This window comes from Corvus cornix, chromosome 1A (genome assembly GCF_000738735.6).
Source record: "Corvus cornix cornix isolate S_Up_H32 chromosome 1A, ASM73873v5, whole genome shotgun sequence".
In the NCBI taxonomy this organism is placed as follows: Eukaryota; Metazoa; Chordata; class Aves; order Passeriformes; family Corvidae; genus Corvus; species Corvus cornix.
This window is the reverse complement of record NC_047057.1, coordinates 60,856,425-60,876,970: the sequence shown is the minus strand read 5'-3', so window position 1 is coordinate 60,876,970 and position 20,546 is coordinate 60,856,425. Positions and strand designations below refer to the sequence as shown.

The 20,546-nt window shown below is 40.4% G+C and overlaps 1 protein-coding gene across 1 annotated transcript in view; it reads left to right on the top strand.

The window, feature by feature from the left end:
• GYS2 (glycogen synthase 2) overlaps window positions 1–20,546 on the top strand; it is a 43,642-nt gene that overhangs the window by 11,999 nt on the left and 11,097 nt on the right. Inside the window, exons 4-8 of the mRNA XM_010410294.4 lie at window positions 296–481; window positions 9,008–9,152; window positions 13,674–13,791; window positions 14,197–14,317; window positions 16,916–17,022. Coding sequence (XP_010408596.1) covers window positions 296–481; window positions 9,008–9,152; window positions 13,674–13,791; window positions 14,197–14,317; window positions 16,916–17,022 — 677 coding nt within the window. The remainder of the gene's footprint in view (window positions 1–295; window positions 482–9,007; window positions 9,153–13,673; window positions 13,792–14,196; window positions 14,318–16,915; window positions 17,023–20,546) is intronic.

Genomic DNA, 20,546 nt, shown 5'->3' with positions numbered 1-20,546 from the left:
CCAGAAGAAGGGCACTGGAGCTGCCCAATGTGGAGTCTGAGTGACTGTGCTTGTCAGAACCCTCTGACACTCTAGAAAGGAGTCTCTTCTGAGATACTGGAAAGGCACAGGTTTTTCCTGGGCTAAGGATTAGGCCTGACGGGAATCAAGGCAATGACCACTTAAAATTGTACTGTTTTGTCACAAGAAGGAGAGCAAGCATACAGAAGGCTTCACAAAAAAAAAAAAAGGGGTTTCTGGAGCTGGGATGGTTGATAGGATAATGCATGTTTCATATATTTCTTTCTATTTTCAGCTTTCCTGTCAGTTTGATGACAAGCCCAGTATAATTGCCCACTTCCACGAGTGGCAGGCAGGAGTGGGTTTAATCCTGTCTCGATCGCAGAAACTTCCCGTCGCCACAATTTTTACTACACATGCAACTCTGCTTGGGAGATACCTCTGTGCAGCCAGTATTGACTTCTACAACAATCTGGACCAGGTAGGAGACATTGTCCTTATTCTTCCCTGGTTTTTCTTTTTCAGCAAATCATCTCCTGGCTCCCTTTCTGTTTACTGTGTTATACCATTTATTGTATTTTCTCTTTTGTGTGATCACTTATGACTGACCCACAGCTGGATGTTGATTCTAGAGCATGAGAAATGGTACTTGTAAGACCATGAGGTGTCCAGGCATGAATGCCTCTGTGTCATCTGACAGGTCTGAAAGCTCAGTGGGAAACTAGTAAAACCTATTCAGCTCTAGCCAACATCTAACCCTCACAGCACTCTTTCTTAATGTAACACAGTAGAAAAAATAACCAATAACCCTTCTCTTGATAAAAATTCCCTGGAATTGCAGTGGATGATGGTTGCTTTCGGTTTTTTCCCCCAGCCCGCTTCTTAATTTTAACAAACCATAAAGAGTCCTTCTAATTCAAGCATTTCAGGTTGGGCCTAATTTGTAACTGGCAAATGTAGGAAGTATTTTCTGAGTTCAAAAGACCCACATTTGTTTCTTGGAATCTGTGTAAACTGTCTACTGGTTTGGTTTTCACTGTTCTCTTTCCACTCAAAGTGTGACACAAACAATGTTGCAAGGACTCAAATGTCTTTAGCACTGCCCTCATCAGGGGTACTTTGCATCATCTGGGATTTCTCATATGCTCGCAGGCAAACTTTAATTGAAGAGGTTTTTGCATTCCAGCACTTAGTGAAGCTAGAGGTAGTTAAAAGAATCACCTTATTCATTGTTCAGACACTTCCTTGGCTGAAATCTGTGAAGAAAATTACTTAGTTGGTAATTTTCAGCTGGGTATTTGAAACTTGCTACGCTGGGGAACTGTGTCTTCCAAAGACAAGGCCTAAGCATTTGTGTGCTACTGGCCTGACTCAGAAACAGAGATCATAGAAACATGGAATGGTCTGGGTTGGGTGGTAAACATCATCTCTTTCCAGCCCCTGCCATGGGCAGGGACACCTTCCACTATCCCAGCTTGCTCAGAGCCCCATCCAGCCTGGCCTTGGACACTGCCAGGGATGGGGCAGCCACAGCTTCTCTGGGCAGCCTGTGCCAGGGCCTCCCCACCCTCACAGGGAACAATTTCTTCCTCATATCCAATCTAAACCTGCTCTCTGTCGGTGTGAAGCCATTGCCCCTTGTCCTGTCACTCCAAGCCCTTGTAAATCATCTCGCCTAGTCTCCTAAATTAGTTATGGCTGTTGGGTGCATTAATGAGGCAGCATGAATACCACAGTCCTGTTGTGTAGGAGTCCAGACATTCCTGCTCCCTCATGGTCTCTTCATGTGTATATATGCATAATATAGAATGGTTTGGTTTGATTTTGGTTAATTCAGTGAGCTGCAAGCAGTCCAGAATAGAGTCTGTTTTTCTCAAAGCTATTGTTTTTTTCTCTTCATGATAACTTTTGGGGGTCTCGCCCCTCTCTGTGTACTCAAAAGAAAAACTAATGATCTCACATCTGAGTGAACCTACAGATTTTTAATATATTTATAAACTAGCCACAGTATTAAAATAATTTTTTCTGTTCACACATGGCATGGGCACCTTTATGCAAGAAGGCACTGTCCATCCTGCAAAGCCTCAGAAGTCCCATAGGCAACCATCAGCTATGTCACAAATACAGAAATGTCTGTTCAGATTTTATTCCAAGAATATGTGGAATGAAACATAAGTACAAATTTAAAATATTATTCTCAATTGCTGTAAATAATATTTAAGGGAAGAAAATTGTGGATTTCTAGGCCATCATGCTTTATACCCTCTTGTGGGCTGATATTTAAATCTACCAATAGAGGAAATGATATCAAGCTGTTATACCATTGTTTAACATTCCTATAGGGTGCTAAAACTCTTCCTGGAAAAGTTAACTATCTTAGTGAGGGCTCCTTTGGCTGTGAAAAGGTCATCTTGGCCCAAAAGTCAGTTGAGACACAAGAGGTTGATCTAGAGTACCATAATTAAGAGAGAGCTAAATCTTCAGACCTATTCTTGTTGCTGCCTTCTAGCAGGAAACTATTTAGGTCAAACAAGCAATATGTCAGTGAAGAAGATTATTTTAGGGCTTCCTAATGTTTAATCTTTGGAGGAAACAATATTTTGTTAGAGCACATCATCCCCTTCCACCCCAAAGTAAAATAGCTGGGTTTCCTGTTTCAGTGCTATTGCATAAATGTTTTCTTTTGAAGTATAATTACGTTTGGCCAGTGTTTCACAGTTAGAACACAGTTCCCACCAGGCAGCAGCTGAGATGGGGAGAAAGATGCAGCTGCAGGATGTGTTGTGCCAGACGTCACAGCAAAATGGTTGCAGCACAGAATGGAAGTGCGTGGCTTTATTGTGCCTAGACACAATCTGGCATGTACAGCTCATACAGAGAAAAGAGGAAACCTCATGTCTCTGTTTCTAGTCCCCAACACAGTCCACAAAATGCTGAGTTAGGACGCCTGGTAGGCAGTTCTACACCACCCACACAGTGCAGGACTCTCCCACTGCAGTGTCAAATCATCCCAGTAGATAAGCAGGGCCAGAAGATGCAAGATCAGTAGAGTTGTGAACTGTAGGCTACCAAAACTCCTTCTTTCATGAGCTCAGGGCACATGTCAGCCTGTAATCTGTAAGAGGACATTTTCTGGGAGGCTGCAAGCCCAGTCCGCGTAGTAGAGGAGAGCTGTGGATGGTTGGATGATGGGAGGGTGCATTATGGATGTAAGACTGTAATGTTGTGCGAGTCCTGACCTCTTCCTGAGCCATCTGCTCTTTGCCTCAGTCAGAGATGGGATCCTGGTTCTTAGGCAGCATTACAGCTTAACGACTGGACATGGCACTCAGGGCTGTGCTTTAATTGACAAGGTGGTGAGTGGTCAAAGGTTGGACTCGGTGATCGTGGAGGTCTTTTCCAACCTTAATGGTTCTGTGGTTACTGTTTGAGCTTATAGAATTCTATTCTTACAGTTTTAACCCAGTTCATCTGGACTGGCTGGAATTTACCTGCCTCTGCTCCAGTGAGAACCTGGCTGTTAAACCCTTAGCAGGTGCCCAGAAACACAGTGACCACCAGAAGTAACACTGTTGTGTTACTGTTTAGTGCATATTTTAGTTCCTAGATTCACATTTAATTCACTCTCACCTCTGAGAAAGGAAGGGAGGGAAAACCAAAAGCGCAAAACAGAGGGTGACTTGTACAGTAACTGGCAGTGTCTTTATTTTTATCTGCTTTTAAACATTTGAAGAACTCTGGGTAGATGACTGGGCTGGGGACTGCTAACCAAACCTATGGATTACTGGCTTGAACTCTTCCAAACTCAACACTTCCTAATTTCAATAACAAGCAGGGTTTGTTATGAGTTTAATTCCCAAAAGAAGTTTAAGAACTTTTGTATGTCGAATTAGTCCAACCAGCAGGGCATTTTTCCTATTGTCCCAATGTCCAGTGTCGTTTTTACACTGGTGAGTGTAAGGCTTTTTTGTTGCCATGATAAACTGAACCAGTTATTCCTAGCTAACTCCTAGGTAAAAGTTAGGAATTTCTGTGAAAAAGAACTCTGAGTCTGTGGAGCCTTTCTCTCTTCAGGAGGAATTGACTTCTCAGCTGAAAATCGAGAATGTTACTTTTTTATTGTTTTTCCCATTGTTTAAAGGGACCGATTCAGTTTTTTGTTTATTTCTTTGTTTAGTTGGGTTGGGGATGTTTTGGTATCCTTTCATCCCTCTAGAGTTTTAAATAGACCAGCACTTTCCATAAATTGACTGATCCAGACAAGTTCCTAGGTGAATAGGCAGCTCATTTTGGGAAATTATTTAACCTGGAATTTCATCTGAGAGGCCATCATCTGAAATGATTTTTGGGACCACTGGCCTGGCATAATGGAGAGGTTTGTATGCTTTAGCCTCTGATGCTTCTTACTAAAAAACCACTTTGAGTTTAATGGGAGAAGTGTTCCAAGGAGAAGGAAAAAAAGGCTAGTCATATTCTTCATTGCCTTTTTCCTTAGGTTGCCCTGCCAATGTGCAAAACTTCTGTTTAGAACTTGGAACATTTTCATTCAGCTCACGCAGGTGCAGCTGAATCCACTTTGCAAAGTGGTAGAAAATCCTGTTCCAAGAAGTCTAAATGGAAAAGTACTAAAAATTCCAATGAAAATTAATAGCCAAGAGCTTTTTTGCTGACAATATCTCACTCCACTTAGTGCTGTACTGTCCAGTTTGTCACTGAGCTCACTGTTACACAAAGCTAATCCTCTTTGTCAGCAGAGCAGCTGATGAAAATCTGATTTAAGCCAGGAAGCATAAATTTCATTCTCTTTTGGCCTGGCAGAGCTATACCAGAATGGATGTTCTCTTTGCACAAGGTAACAGTCAACTGGAGGTAAATTTGATGTAAGCTGGATTTTAAAAGAGTAGTTATTACCTAATTCAGACATTGGCAGCCAGTGAGATTATGCTGGAAGCAAAAATGTTTCCATTCTACCTTTTAGTAGGTAAGGAATCTGAACTTCAAACCAGTCTCTGTTCCTTGGTCCTGCAGAATCACTTTGAACTTGAGTGTACCACTGTTTTAAAAGACCAAGAGAGATTATTTCATTCTGTCTGTAAAATCCTCATGCATCAAACCTGTACCTTCCATTTGAATTATGAAATATTTACAGAGATATTATCCATTCTCGAGGTAAGGTTTAAATGCTGAGGGTAGTATGTATTATTTCTGCAAAGGTGTCACAGTTTTATTTAGGAAAATTGCACATTTTAATTCCAGTTTGAATTTGTATTGGTTCAACTTCTGTTGGTTTTCATCATACTTTTTTTTCTTTAGGAAGGCATAGCCTAATATCAGTATCTAGAGATTCTATGCAGACTATAACAAATAATTTATCTGTCTTTCAGAAAAGTATTTACATAGCTAATATAGTCCTTCCTCCTTTTCCACTCTCAAATGATTTTTGTGGTTTGGAAACACTTTGCTATTTGTCTTTAAAATTTTGAAGTAGGAATGGCTGATTTGGATTTAGTACTTCAGCAACTGTTTCCAGAAGAAACATAATGCCAGTATTCCATAACTGCTCAATATTCTCTTCTTTTTTCACTCCTAGTTCACCGTAGCTGTCTTAAACAGAATGTCATGCTGGGAGGCTCAGTGATTACCTGCTGTGCCCCCTAATGTGTTGAATTTTAAGACATGAATGAGATGTTGTGCTCATTACATGGATCCACATAAAGGACAGAAACAAGCTGAAATTTTCCCTCAGAATTGCACTGCAGAAAATGCAAATTTTATTCCAAAACATTATACCTGTGGAACATCTTCCTGTTTTGCTTTGAAATTAGAGTGGACTTATAAATGAGTCATTTCCCCTTCTAATCCATGCCATCTTGTAAATTCTAATAATCGGCTTGGTTTCTACCAGTCAGGGAAGGAGGGGATCCTCCAATAAATTTACAGGGAGGTGGATTTTGAAGTTGTTAGTCTTTAAATATCACTGAGGGAAGAAATGGTTGGACTTAAGGATCTTAAGAACCTTTTCCACCCTAAAGGGTTCTGTAAACAGTTCATCTGACTTCGATCTGTTTTCTCTTGATGCAGCTGTCATCTGTGGCTGTGCTAGTGTTCCCATTTGCTGATAACAGCAAACAAACAAAAGCGGGTGTGACGCACTTCACGGGTATCTCTCTTTGCTCTCGCTGAACATGAAGGATATGGAACAGAGTTCACGGGAGCCTGAGCTGGGCTGGACAGAGAGCAGGGCTGAATGCTGAGAGGAACATTAGGCTGGGCGTGAGGAGCTGCCTGGCTGTCCTGCTGGTTTCAGCATATTGCCCCATGCCCCCCAGTGCCTCTAGTTCTGGAGCTAAGATTGTCACAGCAGGCTCAGCTGTCTTTGTACAGGACTGGGTGGGTTAAATTTGTCGCCTGCGCTGTCTCATCAATTAATTTTCATTTAACCTGCCCTTCAGCTTGGCTAAGGCTCTTTTCTGAAGTCGCTTGTCTAGCCTGCTCAGAAGCGCACAGTTCTTACTCCACATTATAAGTGAGGTCAAAAGTCAAGGTCTTGCTTTACTGATCGGTGCTGGAAGCTGATGGAGAGTGAGAGCAAATGAAATGTGAGAACCCCATGACCTCTGTTTGTACTTCCTAGTAGATGTGGAATTGTGTACCTTTGCAAAAACATGCCAAAAGTCACACAAGCATATGCAAGATAAAATACTTCCCTTTTCCAAAAGATGGAAAAATGAAAAGCAATGAAGAAATACACATTGATATGTGTTAAATATGTAAAGTCCTTTCATGCAATCACAGAAATAAAAGTTAACTAGAAATAAGTCATAGCACTTAATCTTTTTTTTAACTTTTCTCCCAGTAAGGTTACAGGGAGTGTTTATCTACAGTTAGTGAATATGTCAGTTTTTAATCACATTTTGTAATTAAAACCCATTCTTGCTGAGAAAGGGAAAAGAGAAAGAAAACCCTTTGAAGTCTGACCAGCTATTTGTTTGCTAGCAATTTAAAAATTATTTTTAATAGAAAGCCAAATGTGTTTGAAAAGATTTGCATAGTTGTGACTGTGCGGTGGTGCCCATCCCATTCATGTGTTTGTTCAGCATGCTAAAGAACCACCCCATTTTGTATATTTTTGCACAGTGTGTTTGAACAATCAAAAATGCAGTTAAGAGCTGCTTGTGAATCAGTTTAGTGTAAACCAAGCACGATGCTGAGACGTGTGGCACTATAAGGAGTCAGATGAATTCCCCTCTATTTTTCTCTTCTCCGTGCTCTTTCTGCCACTCGGCTTCTGTGGCAAATGAGATATATGTTCCAGAGGAAATATAATCTTTTGTATTTCAAGCTCTAAGATTCTTACGGGGAATGTGGAAAATACGATACATGATGATACAACTGAGAAATGGTATCATGGTATTTAGCACGTAATGTGGTAGAGTGTATTTGGCAAACGTGAAAAAGCTCTTGATATAGAGGATCGTCAATACCAAAATAAAGCATCTAGTTTCTTTGGAAGTTTTCAGCTGAGATTTTACTAGAGTCCTTTTTTTTTGGTCACACAAGGGTGAGTAGAGTGGCACTTTCAGCTAATACAGTGGAATCCACTTTCCCACAAGTAGTGGAGCACTGCTGCAGAATTAGAGCAGATAAAAGCAACTAACTTTGTTAGCAAAGCAGTTATAAGATATCTATATCTACATCTGTGTCTGCACCTATCTAAGTGAAAACAAGAAGTTTTTTGCTTCAATTTGAAATGGTTCACACTGGGTCAAATTTCTTACAGTATGTTCTGTACCAACATTAAGCATCTACTTGGCAGGACAGGTCATGGTCTAAATAGCTTTATTTCTGTCCAAGTTGCTAAAAACAACTGGCCATGGCAGGGGTCACACGATCCTAACTATAGAAAGTGCTGTCTGCCCTGCCTGTGATAAGGGTTAAATCTATTACAGTCCATGAAGTTACACAGTCAAATGCAATCAAAATCAGGCTGTGCAGCCAGCATTAGGCAGCGATCACGACAGAGCTCATTGAGAGTCGTTGTCACCCTCCGTGAAACTCACACAGTCCATTGGGTGCCCATGCTGTTGACCTTAGAGGGTCAAGATTTCTGTTTCCAGAGGTGAAACATCATGGAAGACTAAGAGGATTGTGATTTAGTTGAAAGCATTGACACCTTTTTTAGACTACGTTGTAACGATTTTGCACTGGACACTGTTAGTGAACATTTGAACCTTTAAGCGTGGGCTCAAGGGAATTGTGCATTTTCTTTGCACCAGGATAACATAAGCTCAGTTTAAAAAAGGGTAGCTGCAAGGTTTAAAGGTGATTTAGAAATACTTTGGTGTTTGGAATGTCTTATCTAGCAGTTTAACTTACATCTGCCTCTAAAAATTAAGGGAGTTCAAATTGAAATATAAGAAGCAGCAAATAACAGTTGGATTTGGAGGAAGAACATCTCTGAGTGTCAGAAAATATCTCATTTTCTATTTTCTTTGTTCCCTTGGGATTTGTTACTGAGTCTTTACATCCTGCCTTTCCACCACACCACATTTCTCTCTTGCCTGTGATTTCTACCATTCTACCCAGTCCCCAGGTTCTGTCCTCATCCCCATTTTTTTTTTCTTCTCTCCCCTTCAGCTACCAGCAACCTCCCTGCTCTCCCAAGTTTCCCAACAAGCCCAGGGAAGCTGCAACATGATATATTGCCAGCCAGCAGGCCAAATTCCACAGACCCTTATCTTTCATGGGATCATTAATTTAGGTTTCCTTCCATGGCAGAACTGCCATTTTTTCAGGAAAAAAGCAGGAACTGAGAGCTCTCTCACTCTTTCAAGCTCTTTGAAGTTGATAAAATAGTTCAAAAACCAGAATGACTAAACAGCAGCATGTTCACATGGTTCTCATTCCCTGGGGAAACCGAGCCTAGCAGGAGCAACCTTCCCTGAGGGAGACAGTCTGATGGTCACATCACACAGGCATGTTCTTTGTTTGTTTTGTTATATAACAGTTTGACATTGACAAGGAGGCTGGAGAGAGGCAGATTTACCATCGGTACTGTATGGAACGGGCATCTGTGCATTGTGCCCACGTGTTCACCACAGTGTCCCAGATCACAGCTACAGAAGCAGAACATATGCTTAAAAAAAGCCCTGGTAAGACCTGAAAAATTTTTTTACTGTATTTCCTCCAAATGCCTGAATTTCTTTAGACTGAATGAACATAACAGAGACAGGTATGCAAACATGAGGAGAAAGGACACATGCACAGGTGTGTCTGGCTATGCTACAGGGATTAACCAATTTTCCATGGATGTTGGGCTTTTTTTGCCAGGACTCCTCAACTTCAGGAATTTTGTCTGTGGCAGGGTTTCCATGCTTTTAGAACTGAACCATGATAAGCTTCATATAGATAAAATATTTTCTATTAGGCCTAGAAGTAGAGTTTGAAAAATAGTTGTGCCCCCAATAATTTGTCTGTTTTTCCCCTTGATATTAGTCTCATGAAATTTGAAACTTAGAAACCTTGTCCTGTTCCATGCATGGATTTTGAGTAAGGTCATGATCCCGGTTTGATGTGTCATTAAAGTTCTCTTTTAAATCATCTCAGTGCTTTATAGGGACAAACCCCAATACTCCATCTGCAGGTAAGCAGCATGAGGGGAAAACGGCACAACAGTTTTGGAGACTATTTAGCAGGTGTGTTCATATCTTGGTTATTTTAAATATAACAGTGCTCAAATTAATTTTTGTTTGTTTGTTTGTTTGGGTTTGTTTATGGGTTGTTTTTTTTGCTTATTTTTTGTAGAGCTTTTAGCTGGTTTGCAGTGCTAATTATAGTTCTTTATTTTTATCCTGGTTAACTTCAATGCTTCAAGCCACATTGTGGTTCCTGAACCAGAACAAAAGAGCTGTTCATTGAATCCTTTGCCTTGTTGCTGACTAGCTGTCAATAGGATGGTGAACTTAGATTATTTTTTTCATTTTATTTTCAGCATGAAAGCCACGTCTTAAAAGTCACTTAAGTTCAGTCATTTAAACTGGGATATCTCTGAAAGGTCTTGATTTTTACAAAGTGTGGAGCACTCTGAAAATAAGACTTTTGAAGCTGTTTTATGTCGGCATGAGGCTTCTCCCCACAACAGCTACCCTTGAAAATCATAGTCTCTGTTTTGGGATTTTAGGAGATTGAAATGAGTCTGAATCCAGTTTAATTTGGGGAAGAAAATCTCCAGACTGCTCAGAGATAAAACATCAGTTGGAGCTGAAGAGAATTCCATGCGCAGAGATTCACAGGCCTGAGCTTTTTGTGATTATTCTTGCAACTTTGAAGAAACCAAGTAAATATACTTAATGTTTGGGTTAAAAAATTACTGACACGTGTCATGCTTCATGTTGACACAGCTAGAAAGAAATTCAGTAGGAATTGCCACCCCAAATCCTAAGAGACAACTGTAAGTGGAAAGTATGTTCTGATGGGAAGAAGTACTTCAATAGTTTCTCTGAATCCAAGAACACAAATAAACTGTGGAGGAGCCTATTCTCACACTATTTATTCTCTCTGATGCTGTGAAATCTGCACAGACATTGATTGTTTGGAAAGTCCAGCAATCCTTCAGTAGGTCATTGAGCTTGAATTCTGCAAAGGAACATGAATACTGAAAGCATGTGTACATTTCTCCATCCACTTTAAAAATAAACCTTTAAAAGGGGGGATGCAGAATTGGCACAATTAACTTTTATTTACATTTATTGAGACATAAACTTTGTAACCAAATTGTTAGCTAAAAATAACTCAGAAATATGCTTTGTTGAGCTGTCTCTGCTACTCCTCTTTAACATCAAACTTGGATTATGATTTAAATTATAAATCTCATCACTTGGAAAAGTCCCTTTAAAATTTAGTAAACCTGATTACATAAAGAACTTGTGCAGCAGGACAAAGGCCAATTTTCCACTCTAAACCTGGCAGAATGACTGCTTGCATTATGCTGGTCCCACTTGCTGCAGTTGTTACGTGATCAACAATTTATCAAACCATATTTGTCAAAAGCTTGAGTATCTTTGATGTATCCAGCAAGATTCTGTCAGTGATCATAAGTTATATTCTTGTGATTTGAAAACTGATGTTATGGGATTTCTAATGCTTTCACTCAGGTATGAAACATATTTCTCATTAGCAGTAGAGAAGACTTTGAATCAAAATTCCAAGAGACTCAGGTATTGTTTGAATTCTAGATCTAGGCTTCCTGCTTGTATATATTTGATCCAAATCATAGAAGGAAACTGAAAAAGTATGAGTCAACCCTGAATGTTAGTAATCTATCAACAGAAAACTTCATACTGTGCTAATATTACTTAAATCAATGGAAGTTTCTTTTGTATTAATACAGAAGTAAAAACATTCTGATTTGACCTACTTGGGACAATTTTTCAAACAAAAATGTCATTAATTCACTAAACAACAACAATAAAATAAACCCAAAACAGTTAACATAGGGACCAAGCTCTGTTTCATCACTTCATCCCTCATACATGTTCAAAATAATCCTGTAGGTTGAGCAGAAACAGTGAACTGGGTTCTGTGGGCCACCACGTCTGTCATGCATCTCAAAGCCTTAAACAAGAGATGGATTGAGCCCCAATCCTCATGAAAGGATTCAACAAAAGGACATGGGAATAGGTTATACACAGGCTGCTGCTGATGTGTGAAGGTGTCTAAAACTCCTGGATAAATAAGTGTGAGAGTGGAAGGAAGCCCGCCACAAGTACCCAGGCAGGGATTCTTCCTTTTTTGGGAAGACTTTGAAATGGTTGCAGTCTCATGTCCTGCACGAGCCAGTTCTTCCATGCCGAACAAGAAGCAGGCCACAGAAAGGAGAAGGTTGTTAAGACAATGAAGGATGTTTCTGCTCTGTTGCCTCTCCCCAGAGGTCTTTGTTCAGAGAAGTTTTAAGTGCTGGGCAGGAGAAGGTAAAAGCAGGTCCACCAAGACTGTTTTGTCATTGAAACCCATATCTTAAGTACCTAACAAGTAAAGATTTCCTGGTCTTTAGTCTCAAATGTTGTATTCCAGAAACAGATCCATCAAGACTTTTGCTATTTCATGGTTACCACTAAAGGTTATATTTTTATCTATTGCTGTTTAACCTAGAGTGTTTCAGGATATTTTACAGGTGAAGGTTTAATCAGAGATCACTTACATGGCAGGAAAACACATATATTGCTGAAGCAGACTGTAATTTTCACGAAAGTAATTAAAAATGGCTGTGACATTTGCATAATGTCAGGCAAGTAGACTGGATAGCATATAGAGAACTGATTGTACTTATTTTAAGATCACCTGGATATGGAATCAACCAGAGGAGCCAGAGGTGTTTTAAAGAAGTCCCTATAAGTCTGCCCAGAAATAGGAGACAGTTTTATGTTGTCAGAATGTTAATGCTAGGCAGGCAAACCTCTGCTGATGGGGGAATGGATGGGGACAGTGAATGTCAGGCACCTGTGGCTGAAGGACCACGATAGCAGGGATGTCCAGGACCTGTATCAGTGCCAAGCAAGAGGCTGTACTCCCAGGAGTAACCCTGGTGTATGGGAGGATTAACCACGAGCACTGAGATCACAGGAGGAGCTGTTTGGTTTGCAGGAACCACATGTTGTAGGGAATCATATCTTACGGAAGGACCTTTGAATGCTGCACAGGACCTTTAAAGTAACTCCAGTTCATGGGTTATGATGCTTTTCAGGAGAACAAGGATGGAATCTGCCTCACTGCATCCCCTAACAATTAGTGCTTCTTGTTTCTTTGGAGATGGTTTGTATTTGAAGAATCTCTGGCATCATAAATGAGTATAGGTCTGTTTCAGTCAGTTGTGATGCCATGAAATATGTCTGCTGAGGAACTGGCCTTCCCTTTCATTTCCATTCATAACCCAGCTCAAAGGACAGAAAATGGCATTCTTTCCATCTACTTGGACTGGATTTAGGGCAAGCCTTTGAAAAGCTGCTGTGACCTACCAGAAAGGCTAAGAGTGACTGAATTTCAGTGTCTGTCCTTTGTGTATATCCTATAACTCTACCTTCAAAATGCTGGAAATGAACAAATTTTAATCATAAGATCCTATAGAATCTTGGAGGAGAGCAGCAGTAAAAATGTGAAGTGTACTGTTCTGTGGCTGTTTTTAGGAGAAATGCAACAGATTACTGGAAAAAGGATGTTTTAAAAAGGTTTCTAATATGCTCCCTTTTTTGATAAATCCTCAGAAGTTTTGATAGAATGGATATCTCTTGTGCCATGCACTAAACAAAGGCACAGTTTCTGCTTCCAGGGCTCTCAGTCTATAGTGATAGAGCAGGCAACAGTGATACCAAGGATCAAGAGGTAAAGGACAAATTGCACAACAAACATATGGCTCAATGGAGACATTACTGGAGTCTTGACAGGACAAAAGGGCAGGGTCTACCCAGTGTTGAGGACAGGTGAAAGCTGCTCTGATGCTGCAGACAGTGGAGAACCACGTGCAAGAGCTTTGTGGAGGCAGTGCTGTTCCCTCCCCATGAGTAACGTGAAGACGTAACCTGTTCACATAAAGCTGAGAGACACATTGGTTCTTTCCTTAAAGACTAATTTCTCTGACTCTGAAGATGTCTACCTCTGCCTTTTCTCTGCTTTTCCAGATGTTGTCACACCAAATGGCTTGAACATTAAGAAATTTTCAGCAATGCATGAGTTTCAGAATTTGCATTCCATGTACAAGGCTAGGATCCAAGAGTTCATTCGAGGTCATTTCTATGGGTATGCTTTTACTTTTCAAAAATTAGCAACGCTTGTCCAACACTATTTAAAGCAAGAACCAAAGCAGGAGGACTAACAAGTACTTCATAGAGGAGTGGAAATGTTGAAACCAGCTTATTCAAATATCTGTCTGGGATTTCTCAGTCAGAAGCTAAGGGAATTTTAGACACCAGATCTAACTCTGCTTAACAGATTATGATATCAGATAACAGATCTTGATCTGTTTGTTATTTACCCAAGATGCAGTTTGTCAGATTAAGATAGTCAATTTAAAGCATGGCAGAAAAGCCTCACTTTCATTTTCCTCTTGAGATAGTAAGTTCCTCCAGAGCAGAAAGCTGTTGTGTGTTTTGTTTGATTATATCTTGAGACATACTTTGTTCTTGTCTGTTTTCTTGCTTTCAGCCACCTCGACTTCAATCTTGACAAAACCTTGTTTTTCTTCATTGCTGGGAGATATGAGTTTTCCAACAAAGGAGCTGATATGTTTCTAGAAGCCTTATCAAGATTAAACTTTTTGCTGAGGGTAAGAAAGCTTACACAGCTGTTGAAAGCATAGAGCTTATGCTCAAATTTACCATACTGTGGAAGTCACCTGCAAAAATTCCCTTTCAATACTCTGGTTTATAGGAAAGTAATTATGGGATATTCACAGTTTTCATAGAGCTCTCTCCCTGAACCATCAGAATATATCATGATTTCAGACAATTTAAAAATAGTTCAAGAAGTTAATCCATGGTTACCTCCCTGGTTTTTAGAGAGAAGTAATGAAAATAGTATTCTAGAGTTTGCCCTGATGGCTTACATATAATAATGGAGATAAAAGTAAGCCTTTAATGCTGCATTTTGAAAACATCCTTTTAAGCAAATTGCTTAATTCATTAGGACTTGGTCATGATCTTTTAAATCTCTGAGTACTTCTGCCCCATTGGATGGGAATCTTGTATTAAGATTCACAGTGACAGTGGCCTGGTGTAAAGCAGTGGGAAGCCATGCAGTTCTCCATGGTCCCGTTTCCTCAGCTACAAAATGAGTGCAATGTTTCTAAATGCCTTTATGCCGTACTTCAACGCAGATAAGAGCAAGGCCTTGTTATATCACAGAGCAGAGCCCTTACCACCTACAGTGAGGGCATTGAAAATGTCTCCAGACGTGTCCCAAAGACTGGTATATTGAAAATAAAACCCAGAAAAAACGCTAATTGGTTTTCAGTCATCTGGCAAGGGTCAATTAGCTGTCATCCCAGACTCTGTCTTTTGTACTCTTATCAGCTGAATGATATGGAAAATCTGGATAAAAATTTTGGTACTGCACTGCCAGCAGGGATAAAAGAATCACTAATGTTCAAAGCCCTGAGTACACTTGTTCTACCACCACCTTCTATTAATACACCATTAGAGCCTCTGGGTTTTCTGGAAATTCTTAATCCCTTCATTCACAGAACTGAAGTATTTCTTCCACAACAGAAGTCGGTTGTTTGGCAGTGCTGGGCAGTGTTAGTGGCGTTTACATGGCTGTTATCTGTGAATGCTGATAACATGGAAGGTCTTGTGTGATAAGAGGGAAAGAATCGGCTGAGCAATATTGCAGCAATCTCTTGTTGCAGTTAATGATTTAAATCATAGAATCACAAAATCCTTAAGGTCGGAAAAGACCTCCAAGGTCACTGAGTCCAACCTTTGTCCAAACACCACCTTGTGTATTAGACCATGGCACTAAGAGCCATGTCCAGCTGTTTATTGAACACTTCCAGGGACAGTGACTCCACCACCTCCGTGGGCAGCCCCTCCCACTCCCTGATCAACCTTTCTCTGAAGAAATTCTTGCTGATGACATCCATGGCAAGCAAAGCTGGTGGAAATTAAAGGCAACTGGGGCTAGTTTTCCCAAGCTCTGTAGAACAGTGTACTGTTGCTTCTCCCATAAGCTGAGTAGCCTGGATTTATTGCATTATTCTTCCAATGTGGATGCCAGCATCTGATTAGCTGTTCAAACACTTATTCTGTAATTATTTCAAGAAGTAACTCCATTGGGAATAGCAGACTACCTGTACTACTTAAAAATCTGGAAATGATGGTGCTTTCTAAACAAGTCCCAGTGGTGGGCCTGAACCTAAAAAATATACATTGTTGCATGGAATTATTTCATTTTATAGAGATTTTTTCCTTTGCTGCTTGAAAACCTCACTAAAATTTTGGAAATAAAATAGGAATGTTGGGAGAAATTGTTAATGAGCACTGGGATCGTGGCATGATGGACTTGGAACCTGCTTTGAAGAGAGGGAAGGGAAGAACATTAATTAATATTAACGTGATAGATGACTCCCATAGGTTATTTTATAATGTACATTTCCCTCTATTTCAGTCTGAGAGAAGGCACACTAACAGCATGTTCATGTGTCTAAAATTTGAAATGGAGGCAATTCAAAGTGATTGAATTTTTACAGCTCTGAACAGAGTTCACCCTTAGCTGTTCTTTAAACAGTTGCTGACAGGAGTAAAACCTCATCTGTGCAGCAAGGAATGGACCTGGTATTTTGAACCTTGTTCGTGCACAGGAGAAACTAGCAAGTGAAACCATCTGGAAATAAAGGATCAGAATTTACAGCAAGTGCTTTCTGCCTTTGAAGCAGCTGGATGGGAGAGAGGAACAAGAAGTTACTTGTGGCTTTTTGTTGTCTGGCAGTTCTTAGCCAGGGGTTCAGGTAGAAAATGGTTACTCTTTTCCTGCCCATACACCTGCTGCTGTAGGGAATCCCTCATCTCATGCCTAGGCATACCTCAGCTAGTAAACCAATCACTCACTCCTGCCAGTGCAGTTTGTGTTGGGTGAGAAAGCGTGTAGGATTTGAATTTTTTTGCAGTTTAAGTGCACATCCAAAGCCATGTTCTCTAAACCATGAGAGCTCAGGAAGATCTGATTGCCCAAACTGAAAGTGGGGGACATCTTTGTCTTGATCTCTGATTTGACAAAACTTCATTTGTAGCAAGAGCTACTAGATCAGAGCCTGCCTGGAAAACTAAAGTGTATTTGGTGTTTCCTGTGACTAATTCTTAAAGTTGGCTGTGATACACTGTGTGAGATTTTTTTTTTTTTTAATTCCTCTCCGTTTCTTGTCACGTAGGTTCACAAGACTGATGTTACAGTTGTTGTGTTCTTCATCATGCCAGCAAAGACCAACAATTTCAATGTGGAAACCCTGAAGGGACAAGCAGTCCGGAAGCAGCTCTGGTAATTGCCATTCCCACCGTGGTACAATCTGTTGTGGATACTTGCAAAAGTCTCAGCTGGGGAATAATGCTCCTTCTTTTTGCTCTGCTAAAACTGAGGATTGTGGGTAACTAGAATGCATTTCAGGGATGAAAGAGATGGGAAAGATAAATAAGGTCAAATATTTCTCCTTTTAGTTTTTTGGGGGTTTTTTTTGTCCAAAGTTATTTTTAGTTAACTTGCCTTGCCATTCTATTAGCAAGCAGTACTTGTTTTGCAGTAACAAAGTCAAATGTTCTTGAAAATCCACTGTTCTGGATGTCTTCTGGCTGTTTCTGGATGTGCCATAGAGCTCCCACAAAATAAAGACAAACTGCTCATTTATCACAGTGAGCTACTCTGTGGGAAAAAGAAATTAATTGCACATCCTCTTTTATTTAGAAATATGGAAATTGCTCTCTGTGGTCCAGCAGAACAGCAGTTGATAACAATTGTCTGTAATTTTCTCTACGGACTGCAACAAGCAGTGGCCATAACCAAGCAGTGAAACTTACAGCTGTAAAGGGAAGATTGTCACAGCCCTTGCTACTTTGCAATGTTCCAAACAAAAAAGCAAAGCAGGAGCAGAATTAACCATCACTTTAACTCCTGTGTGATCCTGTATAGGAGAAGAAGTCTATTGTGAGGGGGTTCTGAACTAAGTGACGCGGCAAAACTGAAACTTCAAATTCATGGAGAAAATCAGTGGTGGGTTATCAAGGAGGAATTTTGTTTTAAAAAGTGAAAAATGCCAGTCCACACAATATATTTACAGATTAATTCTCTAAGCAGGGAAATGGAAGTGTGCACTTTATCAGGTGGCTACAGTGGTTAAACTCTGCGCAGAAGTAAGGAAACTGGTGTTAAAACTGAGGGACGAAACCCCACAGGACCTAGCTGCTGCTTTTATGCCCATCTCTCACTGTGTTTAACCTCTCTGTGATGCCAGTTCTATATTTGTGAAAGGATAGAAGTCTAACCCATTTAGAGATCTGTAGATGAAAGGCACTGGTGTAAGAGAGAGATAAAATTTTTTGTGTCATCTCATTAATGCCTCCAGCAGACGATCTCTGACTCAGTTTTCTGGACATCAGTAATCAAGCTGAAGTAATTGACTAATGGATATTGAAGTCCTTGACTAATGGATATTAAACTTCTACAAAACCAGTGACAGAAATAATTTAATAAGGGTCACTAAAATCATGTAGCTTTTGCCAAGTCTGGAATAGATATGAGAAATCTCTCTGCTGTCTGAATTATCTCTGGATAATTTAGCACCTTATTGGGATTTACGGGAAACATTCTGCCTGGCTGCCACTCTGGAAGCCGGTACCACAACAGCTTAATTTATTAATTTTTAATTAATTAACCACAAATAATTCCAGTTGAGACTGGAATTAATTGTCCATCTCTGGCTTCCTAAAAATAATGTGTCTGAGCTGCTGCCTTCACTGCCAGTGGACAGTATGGTTCAGTCCAAATGATGTTTTATCCTGTCCCATTCTGGAAGTGTGATGAGTCACAGGAATAATTCTCTGAAATGCTTTTGGCCTCTGCTTTGTGTTTGATATAAGGGATGTCATCTTTGAATAGAATACTACAGGTACAAATGAAATAAACAATATATGGATGTAAGGAAGGTTTAGATTACATGAAATATGAAATATTCCAGGTTGTGTCTCTAGTGCATGATTATTTCTCTGGAACTGTACTAGTTTGAAAGCAAACCAGTGAGAGACTCGAGATCAGAACTACAATTTAATAGGAAAATTAAAAATAAGTGCAGTAGTACAAAAACACTGCCAGAGTCAGGATATGACCTGACACCCTGCTGGGCAGGGTGGTGGCTGCAGTCTGATTAAGGGGTGGCTGCAGTCCTCTTGGGATGATAGATGTTGTTCTGCTGAAGTGGTGGTCCTGTAGAAGGGTCTGGTCTTCCTCTGAAGGTCCAGGGGTGGTTATGTAGCTCTTGTCCTCTGGGAATCCAGCAGGAAAGGGCTGCCTGTGGTGTTCCAAACCTCAGATTATATCCAGGTAGGGATGCTTGGTTCCTCCCCCTGGGTGGAGCCTCCCACAATGGGATGATGTAATTTATGAGTCACAGAGTGAGGCTGGATGGCCCATTAGCAGAAAGATAGCCCCCCCAGAGGTAGTTATCAGGGATGTGTCCTGGAAGAGATAAGGAACCCTGCCCCACCTGGTCCTAACAGATGGTGATAGAATACATACTTCTGGTTACATCTCACATTGTCACCTAAGACAGGTGCTTAGTAATGCAGGCACAATAATAACAGTAAATTTAAAACTAAAAATGTGAAATCACGCAAAAAATGCTGCTTCCATCTGCTCTTCTCTGTGAAAAGCAAAAGACTCTCTGCATCACTGCATGCAGCATTATCATGGTCATAATCTGAACTCCAGGATAAGCCCACCTGCTAGTAGCATTACATAATAATATCAGGTGATTTTCAGGATGCCACAGAAATTAAAGACAAGAAGAGGCTGGCGCTTATAAAGGAATGTAGCACTTACAAATTAATAGGTGATGGCTGACTCAGGATGTAAAATCCTTCTTTTCCTCTGCTTCTGAAAAAGCAGTCTATCCCATCTGGATTAAATTATAGATATTGTGCATGGCAGTCTATGAAAATACAGTCATGTGGGAACTATCCTTCTGGGGTTTGGGTCAGTGTGGTTTGACATTTAGATGGTTTACAACTCACCCAAAATTCATTCATCCACTTTTGTGTCTGTGTGAGTTGGGAGGGAGTACCTAAAACCAGGTGTGTGGATTCCCAGCTTGGTAAAGTTTAGGATTTCACTTCAGAAGTTTTGCCTTAGCCCAAAGTATAATTGGAAATCAGAAAGGCAGGAAAAGTTCCATGAAGTGAAGCTTTACTCACAGTGGATTTACTCAACTTTGGAGTGCATTTGCTGTTTTGACAACAGAACTTTCAGCCGGGGGCAGAATAATAAAAATTACTCCTTGCATGTAGAACAGTGGTTCACTGGAGTTCTTCCTTAGCTGAAGTATAACATTTGACTGACACATGCCTCACTGATAGCTTAAAACTTGGTCTGAACTTTTCAGGAAGTTTTTTGTTTTGCAAACAAATTAAAATTTTAGTCTAACAATTGTTTCCAAAAGTTTTTGGGTTGGGAAATAGGGCAGAAAGTGAAGGGGGAAGCTTGCCTTGACAATTCTTATTTGTTTAATTCTTATATCCTGCATCTCTCTTTTAGGTCAAGTGAAGCTGGAGGTCTCTCTGTCCATTATTAATGATCATGTTTTAGTACCTAGGGTCATACATATGCTCACTTTTTCACAGCTGATATGTGGCCTACTGGTCAGAGCAGAGGGTTAGAAGGAATCCCTAGTGAAGCTTGCCCCTGACTTTCCCAGTGCACTCATCTGTAGATGCAGGTCAAATCCTCAGCTCCTCTGGAATCCATCAGCACAGCTCCTGGCTGATGTGATGCTGACCTCTGTCTGCCTCTGCATCCTT